This window comes from Dendropsophus ebraccatus, unplaced genomic scaffold, assembly GCF_027789765.1.
Source record: "Dendropsophus ebraccatus isolate aDenEbr1 unplaced genomic scaffold, aDenEbr1.pat pat_scaffold_1603_ctg1, whole genome shotgun sequence".
In the NCBI taxonomy this organism is placed as follows: Eukaryota; Metazoa; Chordata; class Amphibia; order Anura; family Hylidae; genus Dendropsophus; species Dendropsophus ebraccatus.
The window spans coordinates 1-14,604 of record NW_027209026.1 but is presented as its reverse complement, the minus strand read 5'-3'; the positions used below and the strand labels follow the sequence as shown (position 1 = coordinate 14,604).

The 14,604-nt window shown below is 44.3% G+C and overlaps 1 protein-coding gene across 1 annotated transcript; it reads left to right on the top strand.

The window, feature by feature from the left end:
• Positions 1–930: 930 nt before the first annotated feature.
• LOC138775390 (beta-1,4-galactosyltransferase 2-like) lies at positions 931–8,888 on the top strand. Its single transcript, XM_069955932.1, has 4 exons — positions 931–1,002; positions 5,419–5,606; positions 7,301–7,423; positions 8,801–8,888. The coding sequence occupies exons 1-4, from the start codon at positions 934–936 to the stop codon at positions 8,886–8,888; spliced, it is 468 nt and encodes a 155-aa protein (XP_069812033.1). The 5' UTR covers positions 931–933.
• The last annotated feature ends 5,716 nt before the right edge of the window (positions 8,889–14,604 follow it).

The window sequence follows — 14,604 nt, the reverse complement described above, 5'->3', positions numbered from 1 at the left end:
CTCTGTGGTGTTTCTGTCCATAAAATGGCTGACATGGAGGAGCATGTGGCCATGCCCTGCCCCCAAATATCCAAGACTGAGCCTGTTTATGCCTATGGTGGACACTGGGGACGTGGGGCATGGTCATATGCTCCTACATGTCGGCCATCTTATGGACAGAAACACCACAGAGCAGGAAAGCACAGTCTGGAGGAGAGGAGCCCGATTTTAGCTCTATGAGTCACACAGGAAGCTGCTGTCAGTATATACAGTGAGTACACTTACTAATACTGTACACTAAATAATTTTACTATAAAATGGCCAACCCCTTTAACAAAAGTGTCAGTAACCAAAAGACACCAGCTCACTTCAACAGGCCAGGTGTGGTGGCTTGTTTTGTATTGGTGGCTTTATTCCTCAAAATGCTCGGTAACATTCCATGTTGTCTATATTATATACACACAAATGCATGCACACACATACACATACTAACACATCTATTAAAACACATTATTCAAATCCAAAACATCCAGTACACATACTATTCACATGAGCATGTAACACATAGTACATTCATGCATTATACACATAACATTCATACACATTAAAACTACACACCACATATACAATCAGGGTCGGACTGGGCCACCGGGGAGCCGGGGAAACCCCCGGTGGGCCCCTCCCCCTTTCTCCCCCCTGGTGGGTCCCTGAACAGGAGGCTCCCTGTTCAGCAGATCCAGGCCCAACATAAGCTTCTGCAGACTATGGCCCCTAGGACACTCCTGTCACCTCCTAACTATCCTGGCAGGGGCCCCACGTGTCCCCCCTGTGTCCCCCCCGAACGGTCTCTGAGAGGAGAAGCCCCGGCACTTCCTGCATACAGAGTGTCTATGGGCTTCCTCTGTGCAGGGGGCGTGTCTTAGGGCAGCAGGAGCTCTGGGTGCTGTTATCTGTATGGACCAAGAAACAGTGCAGAGAGCAGGAAGTGCCGACACAGGACGGCTGGAGGCAGCACAGAGAGAGGTGAGAGGATGGGTAATGTCATCTAATGGCCTCCAGCCATCCTGCTGGCATCCAGAGTGCAGGTGCCTGTCCCCTCTACATTGTGCAAATACTCCTTCCCCACAGCACAATAGCCACCTCCTCCCTCCAGCCCTGTACATATTCCCTCTCTGCCTCCAGCCCTGTATATATCCCCCTCCCCTACCTCCAGCCCTGTATATATCCCTCCTCCCTCCAGTCCTGTATATATCCTCCCCTACCTCCAGCCCTGTATATATCCCCCTCCCTCCAGCCCTGTATATATCCCCCTCCCTCCAGCCCTGTATATATCCCCCTCCCTCCAGCCCTGTATATATCCCCCCTACCTCCAGCCCTGTACATATTCCCTCTCTGCCTCCAGCCCTGTACATATCCCCCCTCCAGCCCTGTATATATCCCTCCTCCCTCCAGTCCTGTATATATCCTCCCCTACCTCCAGCCCTGTATATATCCCCCTACCTCCAGCCTTGTATATATCCCCCTCCCTCCAGCCCTGTATATATCCCCCATACCTCCGCCCTGTACATATCCCTCCTCCCTCCAGCTCCTGTATATATCCCCCCTACCTCCAGCCCTGTACATATTCCCTCTCTGCCTCCCGCCATGTAATATCCCCCCCCCACCTCCAGCCCTGTATATATCCCTCCTCCCTCCAGTCCTGTATATATCCCCCCTACCTCCAGCCCTGTACATATTCCCTCCTCTGCTCCAGCCCTGTACATATCCCCCCCCCCACCTCCAGCCCTGTATATATCCCTCCTCCTCAGTCCTGTATTTATCCCCCCTACCTCCAGCCCTGTATATATCCCCCCTACCTCCAGCCTTGTATATATCCCCTCCCTCCAGCCCTTTATATATCCCCCTACCTCCAGCCCTGCATATATCCCCCTCCTTTCAGCCCTGTATAATCCCCCCTACCTCTAGCCCTGTATATATCCCCCTACCTCCAGCCTTGTATATATCCCCCTCCCTCCAGCCCTGTATATATCCCCCTACCTCCAGCCCTGTATTTATCCCCTCAGCCCTGTATATATCTACCCTCCCTCCAGCCCTGTATATATCCCTCCTCCCTCCAGCCCTGTATATATCCCCCTCCCTCCAGCCCTGTATATATCCCCTCTCCCCCCAGCCCTGTATATATCCCCCTCCCTCCAGCCCTGTATATATCCCCCTCCCTCCAGCCCTGTATATATCTACCCTCCCTCCAGTCCTGTATATATCCCTCCTCCCTCCAGCCCTGTATATATCCCCCTCCCTCCAGCCCTGTATATATCCCCTCCCTCCAGCCCTGTATATATCCCCCTCCCTCCAGCCCTTTATATCCCCCCTCTCCTCCAGCCCTGTATATATCCCCTCTCCCTCCAGCCCTGTATATATCCCCCCTCCCTCCAGCCCTGTATATATCCCCTCTCCCTCCAGCCCTGTATATATCCCCTCTCCCCCCCAGCCCTGTATATATCCCTCTCCCTCCAGCCCTGTATATATCCCCTCTCCCTCCAGCCCTATGTATATATCCCTCTCCCTCCAGCCCTGTATATATCCCCTCTCCCCCCCAGCCCTGTATATATTCCCTCCCGCCAACACTTTATATACCCTCTCCTCCAGCCCTGTATATATCCCCTCCCCCCCCCGCCCTGTATATATTCCCTCCCCCCCCAGCCCTGTATATATCCCCTCTCCCTCCAGCCCTGTATATATCCCCCCTCTCCTCCAGCTCTGTATATATTCCCTCCCACCAGCCCTGTATATATCCCCTCCCACCAGCCCTGTATATATCCCCTCTCCCCCCCAGCCCTGTATATATCCCCTCTCCCTCCAGCCCTGTATATATCCCCTCTCCCTCCAGCCCTGTATATATCCCCTCTCCCCCCCAGCCCTGTATATATTCCCTCCCGCCAGCACTTTATATACCCTCTCCTCCAGCCCTGTATATATCCCCTCCCCCCCCAGCCCTGTATATATTCCCTCCCCCCCCAGCCCTGTATATATCCCCTCTCCCTCCAGCCCTGTATATATCCCCCCTCTCCTCCAGCCCTGTATATATTCCCTCCCACCAGCCCTGTGTGTATCCCCTCTCCCCCCCAGCTCTGTATATATCCCCTCTCCCCATCGCTGTATATATCCCTCTCCCTCCAGCCCTGTATATATCCCCACTCTCCTCCAGCCCTGTATATATCCCCCCTCTCCTCCAGCCCTGTATATATTCCCCCTCCTTTCAGCCCTGTGTATATCCCCCCCTCCCCCCCAGCACTGTATATACCCTCTCCCCTCAGCCTGTATATATCCCCCACCCTCCAGCCCTGTGTATATCCCCCTCCCTCCAGCCCTGTATATATCCCTCCTCCCTCCAGCCCTGTATATATCCCCCTCCCCAGCCCTGTATATATCCCCTCTCCCCCAGCCCTGTATATATCCCCTCTCCTCCAGCCCTGTATATATCCCTCCTCCCTCCAGCCCTGTATATATCCCCTCTCCCCCCAGCCCTGTATATATCCCCTCTCCCCCAGCCCTGTATATATCTCCTCCTTCCAGCCCTGTATATATCCCCCTGTTATCGCTTATCTCATGGTGTATACTGTATATAGTGTTACCGCTTATCACTGGTCTCATGGTGTATCCTGTACATATTGTTACTGTTTATCACTAATCCCATGCTATATATAGTGTTACCAGTTATCACTGATCTCATAGTATATACTGTGCTGATGGCTGGATCATTAGTCCGTCTGTTATGTTGTACGTAATGGGCTCAATACATTATAATGGAACCTATCAACTGCAATTGGTGCTGAGCCCGTCACTTGCAATATGACAGGTGAGCAATGATCCAGCCATTGTTGGGGGCCTCAGCACTGAAACCCTGGCTGATCAAACTTTTTACATGTCAGTCTGACAATGTTTTAATGACCACTCTATGCCTTTCATGATGGACATTAGGCCTCACTCTCGCTTAAAGCCGCTGTACTAACGTAAAAGGTTTGTCACTGGTTAAATCCGTCTTTGTAGGGTGGGCCCCTAGAGTCAGTTTCCCTGTGGGCCCAAGGTACCCCAGTCCGACACTGTATACAATAGATATACTTACTACCATTAGCAGCTAGCTGGGTGTAGAGCTGCACCCCCTCAAGCAGGAGCACTGAGGTGCAGGAAGAGGAGCTCGAAAGGGGGGGGGGGGGTCTTAAGGGAGCACACACGGGGAGCACAGAACGTGCAGCTTCTGTGTGATCCTCTTATAGCAGCAAATAGCTATAACAAGGGCTCACTCCCAGATGCTGCAGGAAGCTGTCAGTATGCTCCTGCCCCCAACACATACTGTAGCTGAGCAGTTTGGGTGAGGAAAAGGATACAAAAAAGAATTCACTGAGGGAGGAGGATCAGGGAGCAGTGTGTGTGCTGAAGGAAAGTTCTAAATGATAACTTTTGGGGTACAGTGTTTGTATTTAGGGGTCTGGAATACTCTTGTGGTCTGATTTGGGGGGAGGGGGAGTAGTACATTATTTATAATTTTATATTTTTATTTTTGTATAACCCTTTGATGGCTACCCTCCCAAATATTGAAAAAAGTTTTATAATCAAGAACCATTCGGGCAACACTGTGCACAATAATTAACAATCCTGTTTTTTTTTCTCTCCTTTTTTCTTTTACGTTGTTTACCATGTGGGAACAACATTGCAATATTGTTTTTATTAGATCGGACAATTCTGCATGGTAGGATACTAAATAGGTTTTGTTTTTGTTTACATATTTTCATTGCAAAATGGAAAGGGGGTGATATAAACTTTTATTGGGGGAGGATATTTCTAATATTTTTAACTTTTTAAGTCCCCTAGCAGACTTTGAGAAGATCGCTGATCTGACAGATAAAGGCAAGTATTTTACTCCCTCTGTCAAGGAAAATGATCGGGATCCCTGCAGTTCCGATCAGTCATGGACAGATAAACTCTTAAACGATGCACTTCTATAGATTGCTGCATTTAAAGGGTTATTGGCGGCCCTGCGGGCAGCAGCGTGGTTGCTTCTGCCTATCATTATGCCCGACTCCTGGCACATTAATGTATGCTGGGCTAATCACACACTTGGGTCATTGGCAGTAAGAACATATATAGTCGAGATGGGTAAATTTACAGTAGTAATGAAGCAAAGCACTTTTTAATGCTTGGCCGGCGACTTGTCAGATGTCTGCTTTGAACTCAGGAGTTTTTTTAGCATCATAATGAATTATGAAGCTGAGAGTTCCATAAGAGTTCAAAAGTGCAGTCTGTGGGATACATCTACTTTGACGTGATCTTCTTGTTTTATATTGTGTATCATATGGTAAATGCTGTAAAATATATTACATAAGACCTAGGTTATAATAGCAGAAATAAAATTATATACAGTATGTATTTTTGGTTTCACAGATTGAAAATACAACTTTCAACAGAGCAAAGCTGATGAATGTTGGGTATTCAGAGGCAATAAAAGATGATGATTATAATTGCTTCATCTTCAGCGACGTTGATATTATTCCCATGGATGACAGGAATTTGTACAGATGTTCCAACAATCCTAAACATATGGCTAATTCTTTAGACAAGTTTAATTTTAAGTAAGTTTGTTTTATATTACATCTTTAGCTAACTATAATCATTAACCTCTGTTGACTTCAACATGCTGAAAAGAATAAGGCAATACTTAGTTGTGACATCTTGTGGCCGAAAAGTAGTAACACATCGCTGAAAACAGAATATTGGAAAACATAAGCAACCCATACAGAAATACCTTCAGGGTTTTCTGGACTAAAAGAGGACACTATCTGTGGCCCAGGGGTTCCTGGACACTACAGAGTGACCTCACTGCAAAGCGCCACCCCAATATAAATGAAAAGAAATGAGCCAGCCAAGGGTAGTCTCACTATTGCAGCTCCACCCATTACTATGCTTTATTTAAGATTGCCTTATTCCCGGTTGCATCGGAGAGACTGTTGCTACTAGTTACCACCGTTACAATAAATATACAACTACCGTTGTTTTCTGAACCTTGGCATTGGTGTGATAATTGGTGCCCTGACTAAGGACAACGAAGAATCGTATGCCCAGCCTCCGCATGGTCAGGAGCCCGGTTCTCAGCTGTGTTGCCCTTGTGCCAAAACCGTGATAATCCTCTGCTCAGCAGCTGCCTGGTTCCTGCCAGTAACAACACCCATCAGCAGAGTGCCCCTAGGGGCCCAGGCATCGCACTAAGGTGTTCCTGCATTTGCTCTGCAATAGCATTCCTGTGTTCCTGTATCCTCTGCCCTGGTTCCTGTATTTCTGCCCTGGTTCCGCTGTTCCTGTCCTGTTATCACTAAGGTGTCCTCGTTCCTTGGAGTTCCTGTTGTTTATTCCTACACTCCCAGTTTCATCCCGCACCTGCATCCTGTGTGAACTTGACCCAAGCCGTGTCTGCTCCAACTACCACTCCTGCATCTGGTTATCCGCCCTTGTGTGAACTGCACCGTGTGAACTGCACCTGTGTTCTTCGTCCTCAGCATCTGTCACCTGCATCCATAACTTTCATCCGGTGTTCTGTGTGCATTATTGTCTTTACTGTCAGTTGGCAACACAGGTCATCTCACCCTTGCCATCTGGTCTTCCCGGACTAGCTGTTACGTGCCTTGTTTATCTCAAGAGGTAGCGACCTGGCATATCCTTCAGGAGTATCTTGTGAAGAACGGAGGATACGCTTAGACAAGGGATAGACGGGCACGTGACAGAGTGGGCTGATCCTGACAGTAACAAAACCCTTCCCTCTGTGACGCGGCTCACAGCCCGGACGGGGGTTTGCCTCAGCCCGGACCGGTGCTCAGTAATAGACTGGCAACGTGTGAGGAACCGGGCCACGGTGCAAAACAATGGCGGCGGCAGCAGCTTCCCCATGCCGACGCCATGTACCTGATGGTACATATGCTTTAAGTTATTATTGCACATCCTAATATTACATGGGGTGGCTAGTGAATTTTTGAAGTAAACAAATAATTAGTTTGCGAATTTCCGTGGGTTAATTGCTGGACATGTTATACAGGGATATATTGGCCTGTTCAGCATTGAATCGCTCAATGTAACAGTGCCCTAACCTTTTCTTATTTTTAGCGCCATAACTTTAAATTCCTGGGTTTCAGTGCTAAATAGGACAACCCAGCTATCATAAGCTATTTATTATACTGGTATCCAGTTATGTAGCTGAAGCCTAGCCATGACTACTGCCTTTATGTCCTCTATAGCTACACAGTATAACTTACACAACCCTATTTTTTTTCCCCAGATTACCTTATGAAACTATATTTGGTGGTATAGTGGCTTTTACAAAAGAACAGTTTATAAAAATAAATGGATTTTCAAATCGGTTTTGGGGATGGGGAGGAGAAGATGATGAGCTTTATAACAGGTAAGTGATTCTGAATAAACCTATTAAGAAACAACAAAGGAAAAACAATAACACCATAGCAGAATGTGGCAGTCTCATCACAGCAAGCAATAAAGCAATCTATTGAAAGAATGTAAAAAAATATTTGGTAAGGGGGTAATTTGAATTTTTATTATAAGGAAATTGTTTACATTGTATTTAAATACATTTTCAAAGTCTCACTGTTATTTGCATTTTATTATTAAGTGCTGAGACCCTCACAAATCTCTAGGTATAGCTGAGAGAAGGGTTCAGTGCTGTGAGAAGGGTTCAGTGCTGTCTCTAACTCTTTGCAGGAGACTTATTGCATAGACTTATAATAGACACTGTCACTTTTAATAAGTTAGTGGGGAAGGGGTTTTAAGCTGGAGATTGGTGGGGATCTTAGTGTTGTCTGTAAGACTTTTAAAATTATTTCATTGGTCGGCATCTGGATGTTCAGAACCCCAGCATTGCCATGCTAAGTTGTTGTTTTCAGCTTCTTCTGGCTCGTTTTACCAATTGGTTGGGGGTGTCAACACCCAGACCCCGATTGAAAAAAAACTGTTTATATGGCTGATTAAAGGTTCGACACCAAAATCACAACCGTGCATCCTACATTAAATACATTAACTCGTCACGCTCCCGGTCTTCTCTGCTCCTTTTAAGGCTATACTCACAAAGGAATGAAAAAACTCAAAAGCACCCACAACAACACCCATTGTAGCAAATATCAAACAAAGGCCATTGCATTAAAATATCAAGGTACTATGGCCAGAAATAATTGATTATCAATTATTTCTATGACCGTAGCAAGCAACAGCCGTTATTCAATACAGTGTGTGAACCATGGTCATTGTTTGCATCGACTTTAATGCAACACATTTCTTTATGACAAGAAAAACTGCAACTCCCAACATGAACTGCCTATAGCAGTAGCAAATCCGGATATAAAAGCTCTCCTGCTCTCCAGACTGGAGAGAACACACCACTTCCTGCAGGACATACAACAGCTGATAAGTTTTGGAAGATTGGAGATTTTTTTTATAGAAGTAAATACAAATCTCTGGCACTTTCTGACATCAGTTGATTTTGTTTTTACTGGAGTCCCCCTTTAAAGCTGCCAAACCTGGGGAGGAGACTATCAATGTCATTATCAAATACCATTATTAACCACACATATATAAAAAAAACACATATGTGTGCAAGAAATGTAGGTAGTTGTAGGGTGGGGCCTCTTTATTAGTTTTTTTCTAAAGTTGATCCGATTAGTCAATCTCAAAAAGTGTTATGAGTTGGGTTGAACAAGTTGGTAAGGAGTCATACAGAGTGCTATAAATAAACATATATCTGTTTAACTCACTCACATTTTTTTCTCAGAGTGATAGCAGCAGGAATGAGGATTGAACGTTTAGATCCACAAATTGCCAAATCCAAAGCAATTTACATAAAGAGACCCTGGAAATGAGAAAACGGGCAGAAGGTAATTATTACAGACAGGAGACCCTCTGTACATTTGTACATACTCTAAAGTACTTTATCGCTTATATGGTGAACATAGGCTATTATTACAGAACATTGTAGAGGTTCTGTGTATGACTTGTGCGTGCTTTCCTTTTTAAGTTGATGTGGCAGACATTACGATTTCAGCTGTTTTGGTTCGTATTTGCCCCTTTAAGTGATTCTCTAATGCTGCCTACAGCTCCAACGAAGCCAGTTTTGATGCATTTTCTTATTCAAGAGAAACTGCCATGTCGAAAAAAGTATTTTACATTTACTCATAATTGAGTTGTATTATCTAAATTTTAGTCTTTAGGCTGGGGTGGCAAGGAGACAATCTGTGAGCTGTCAAAAGCGATCTGATGATGTCATTATCACATGAAGTTAGCTAGGCCAGTACAGAATACTTCCTTTAACACATTAGGCACTCAATCCAGTTAGAGTGCTAAAACACATAGATTTTGCTACATTGGAATTAAACAAATTGTGCTGTTCAATAAGTGGTGCCGAGTAGTGATGAGCAAACTTGCTTAAAGTTCATATTCGGGCAACGTTCGTTCAACCTGTGCACTTAGCATTTGACTCCCAGCAGCTGGAGAAGTTGGATGCAGGGGTAAAATCTAGCATCACACCCCCAGCATATTACAGACCTACAATAAAAGTCAGGCCTCCAGCATATTACAGACCCTATAATCAGTCCTCAGTATTGTGGCAGCCTGCATAATACGGACCCCATAATAAGAATCCAGTATAAGGCTCTCTGCATAATACAGACCCCATAATCAGATCCTAGTATCAGGTCCCCAGCATATTATAGACCCTGGAATAAGACCTTCATCTTATTATAGACCCTAGTATCAGGTGGCAGTGTGGGGCCTTCTCTGCAAAATCTGCCAGAGAAACATTTTAGATTACTTGTCTCAGCACATAGTATGAAGACCATTGTGTGTCTCTATATAGTAGTTAGGCCCCTATGTCTCCTCATATAGTAGATAGATATAGCAACATATAGTAAATAGGTTTCCTCTGTGCCCCATGTAGTATTAGGACCACTCACATAAAGTAGCTTGGCCCCTCTGTGCCCTCATCTAGCATTAACCTTAGGCCCCATACAGGCACCCCCTGTATGAATACGCCCTTTAAATTAGCTACACCCCCTGTAGCTCTTAGTAGTTAAATACCCCAGTAGGTAGTATGCCCTATATAGACTTCCCTATAGGTAACCTTCCCCAGTAGTTATCCCCCCAGTAGGTAGTACCCCTATGTAGGCTTTGTCTGTAGGCAATCCACCATTATAAATGCCCCCCAATCCCCCACCTCCGGTAGGTAGAATCCCACAGATTAAGTCTGACAAAAAAAGGGAAAAATTGATCACTTACCACCCAGAATTAATTTATTTGTTCATAAATAGCAATAGATTACTGATAGTTTGGGAGTTTAGTGGCTTTTCAAAGGCTTTACAACTGTTTGTGGGCTTTTCCTGCCTCCTCTTGCCTTGACAGCAAGCAAAAATTCATTGTCAGGAAACAATCCTGTCCTGAAGGGGTTAACATGAAACGTGTAAATAGTTGCATTGGGTTCTCTGACACCCTCTGGGTTTTTTTTTTACAATAACATCCAGAAATTATAGTTCACTAACACTAAACTTACTAGTGAGAAACATGGTGTAGTCATTTTGAATGTTAAGTTACTGACAAATGCCTTAGATTCTTCTTCGTTGCCTTCCCATGCTAGGAACATGTCATCCACATAACAGGTATTAAAGATTTTTTTTTTGTAAGATTATTTTTTTCATATTGTATACAAATGTTTCTATAACCCCTTCCCTCCTGGGCTAATTTTTGGGTGTTCGTTTTTTCCTCCTCATGTTAAACCCTTTGAAGACCAGGCCCAAAATGACCCAGTGGACCGCATGATCGCTGCAGCCTGTCATTAACGGTGAGGCTCACTGCAGCCGCCCCCACCTGCTATGAAGCGTGCTTTGCTCCGGAGCGCGTTTCATAGCTCAGGACATACCGGTACCCCCAGGGTCGTTTGGGCACAGACTTCCAGGGCGTACTGGGTTAAAGGCCATAGCACTTGCATTTTTCACCTAACGACTCACATGAGACCTTATTGCCCATTGGTAAAAATTACATGTTATCTATGTCCTTAAGTCGATATGATTACAATGATAGGCAATGGGGTCCTTTCTTTTGTTGTTTGTGGGGACTCTGTGTTGTGTCTGTATTCCATTTGTCTGTATTTTTCATGTTATACTTTGACCCGAATGTTGGGTCTTTTATTTTTATGTACCAATAAAAGTATTCTATATATTGATTTTCCAAAAACATGCATTTTTTTTGTTTTATGTATCTTTTGTGGGAAAATATTTGTTAGGGATTCGTTGTATTAAACAATAGGCAACTTAATAACTTTATCTTATTTGAAAAATCTAAAAAACGTAAAGTCTTTTATAAAACTAAATGTTCCTTAAAAATTGCTCTATTCTCATCCTTATAACGCTTTTATCCTTTGGTCTAGGGCTGTGTGAGGTGTTATTTGTTGCGCCATGATGTGTACTTTCTATTGTTACCTAACTTGCATATATGTGACTTTTTGATCGCTTTTATAAGAAATTTTTTATTTTTATTTGATGCAAATTTTGCGCTTACGCTGTTTACCATGGGAGATCAGAAATCTGATAATTTAATAGTTAGGGGAATTATACATGCGGCGATACCAAATATGTATGTTTGTTTATTTTTATTTTTAAAATCGCAGTGCAGGGGAGGATCCGCCACTAGACACCCGGGAGAGGAGCTGCAAAGGACTTTTAAATGCAGCTGTCACATTTGACAGCTGCATTTAACTGTTCTAATTAGCGGGTGCGGTGATCGTCCACACTCGCTAATAGGCTCAGTTTTGGGTGCAGAAAGCAGCGAGGTTTGCGACTGTTCAGGGCGGGGTCACGGCATGGCCCTTTCTTAACCTCCCCCACCCGCGCAGGACATGCCGGTACGTCCTGAGGAGGGAAGGGGTTAAACACAGCTAGATGAAGATTTACAAAAGTGCATGACAGTTCTCCCAGTTGTCTGGCAGTACAAATTTTCTCCAAATGTGAAATAAGTATTTTTGAGAACTAATTCCAGAGCCTCGCTAGTAAATTCAATGTGGACCTTAGTGTGCCTCCTATTTCTGGTTGTAGTTTTCTGCTTTTACCTGCGGTTTGGAGGAACAACTAGGGAGGTTCCTAGATTCCTCTTATTGTCCAACGCTTTCCTGTCTCCCAGTTGTAGGAATCTTGTTGTGTCCAGTCTACATATTTGCAGACAACAGATTCTAATAGTCTATGAAGACCAATAGTAATTAACCCCTAGACGACCCTGGATGTACAGTTACATCATGGATGTCTGTCACCAAACGACCATGGACGTAACTGTACGTCATGGGTCTCTAAGGAGCTATGAAGAGCGCTCCAGAGCGGAAATCGCTTCATAGAAGGTGGGGGCTGGCTGCAGTCAGCAGCCGGGCCCTCACCGTTCATGACAGGCTGCACCGATCGCGCTGCAGCCTGTCATTAACCCCTTAAGTGTAAGTGACAGGAGCAGCTCCTGTCACTTACCGATCGGGACCCCTGACCGCCGGAGGTCTCTTACCTTCCTCTGTGCGGCCCGATTGGCGCTCTGCTGATTGAGTCTGTCACAGGTAGGCTCAATGAACAGAGCGCCAATAAACACTGATCCATGCTATGTCCTAAACGTGCATGTAAAAGTCCCGAAAGGGGACTTGAAATGTGAAGAAAAAAAAAAGGAAAAATGTTTTTAAAACTACCAAAGCCCCTCCCCTCTCCATCCCATTATATAATACAAACATATAAAAACAATTAAATAATAAACATATATATACCGTAGCAAGCGTAATTGTCCGATCTATTAAAACATAGCAATCGTCATCCGTGTAAGGTGAACTGCATAAAGGAAGAGAGAGAAAAAAGCACAGAATTGCTGATTGTTTGGTACATTATATATCTATAAAAAAAAAAAGAAGTAAACTAGCATTAGTAATCCGTCCAGATGCTACACCCAATATGGTGTCTTATATTAAACGTAATAGCAGTGATCATGAGTACACATGGCTAAAAAAACTGACACTGCCATACAGCGCCATAGGTTGAAAATTTTAAACTGTTATAAGAGTCACAATAGAACCATTTTACTTAATAATTAATTGCAAAAAAAAAGGATTTGTATTACCAGCTCCCAACAAACACAGCATGCAGGCTGTTCACTTCCTGGCTGAGAGCTCTCCCCTGCAACTGAGCACAACTTTTGCCTTCTCAGGCTGATTGGGATCAGAGCTCAACTGATCCCAAAAACCCATACTGGATCAGGGGAGGGAATGGCAGATCCACTACCAAACCTACCTGCCATTCCATTAAATCCAGGCCCGTAAAGATAAATAATAACTCAGCAGCATAGCACTGCTGAGCAAGAGGATCCTCCTGGACTTACCATCTCACACTATGCATCAGCTAGGTGAGATTTACACACCCTCGAACACATCTCCAGTGACATGTCTACAATTATATATATATATATATATCTATATATATATTATATATATAGATATACAGTGTGTATATATATATATATATATTTTATAATTAATACTAGAAAATTTACCCGGCAGCGCCCGGGTAAAAGTGTTTGTGTTAATAGATTTATTCTAAGGTGCCCAGGAGGCCACTCTATGTCCTTGTTTTTTGTTAAGGGGAAATCGCCAGTAGCCCTATATGTCCCTATATACCCGACAGTTTTGACTGTTATGTAAATTGTAGCTTATGCACATTAGAATAACTAAAACGTCAAATATCGTCCTGTATACCTGTAGTGTATAGTTTGGGGGGGCTGTATACTGTAGTGTATAGTTGAGGGGGTCCTGTATACCTTGTCGTGTGGAGTTGGGGTGGGGGCTGTATACCTGTAGTGTATAGTTGAGGGAGGTCCTGTATACCAGTTAGGTATAATTGGGGGGGCTGTATATCTGTACTGTATAGTTTTGGAAGTTCTGTATACCTCAGTGTATAGCTGGTAGAGGTCCTGTAACCTGTACGGGGGGTCCTGTATACCTGTAATATATAGTTGGTGAAGGTGCTGAATACCTGTAATGTATAGTGATGGAGGTCTTCTATACCTGTAATTTATAGTTTAAGGTCCTGGATACCTGTAGTGTATAGTTTTTGGTGGGTCTTGTATACTGTAGTACATAGTTCAGGGGTCCTGTATACCTGTAGTGGTATAGTTGGGGGTCCTGTGTACCTGTAGTTTATAGTTGGTATGAGTAGAGGTCTTGTATACCTGTAGTGGTAAAGTTTGGGGGTCCTGTATACTGTAGTATAAGTTGGTGGAGGTGCTGTATACTGTAGTATATAGTTGGTGGAGGTCTTGTATACTGTTTAGTGTATAGTTTTGGGGCCCTGTATACCTGTAGTGATAGTTAGTGAATGTCCTGTATACTTATAGTGTATAGTTTTAGGGGTCCCGTATACCTGTAGTGTAGAGTTTGGGGTCCTGTATACTGTACTGTAGTATATAGTTGGTGGAGGTCCTGTATACTGTAGTGTATAGTTTAGGGTCCTGTATACCGTAGTGTATAGTTTGGGGCCCTGTATACCTGTATTATATAGTTGATGAGGTCCTTTA

Excerpts from the sequence above, each read along its gene's own strand:
- LOC138775390 (XM_069955932.1), top strand. The coding sequence starts at position 934 with ATGGACCAAGAAACAGTGCAGAGAGCAGGAAGTGCCGACACAGGACGG. Across the intron at positions 1,003-5,418 it reads TGGAGGCAGCACAGAGAGAG|ATTGAAAATACAACTTTCAA; the intron begins GTGAGAGGATGG and ends TTGGTTTCACAG. Across the intron at positions 5,607-7,300 it reads TTAGACAAGTTTAATTTTAA|ATTACCTTATGAAACTATAT; the intron begins GTAAGTTTGTTT and ends TTTTTTCCCCAG.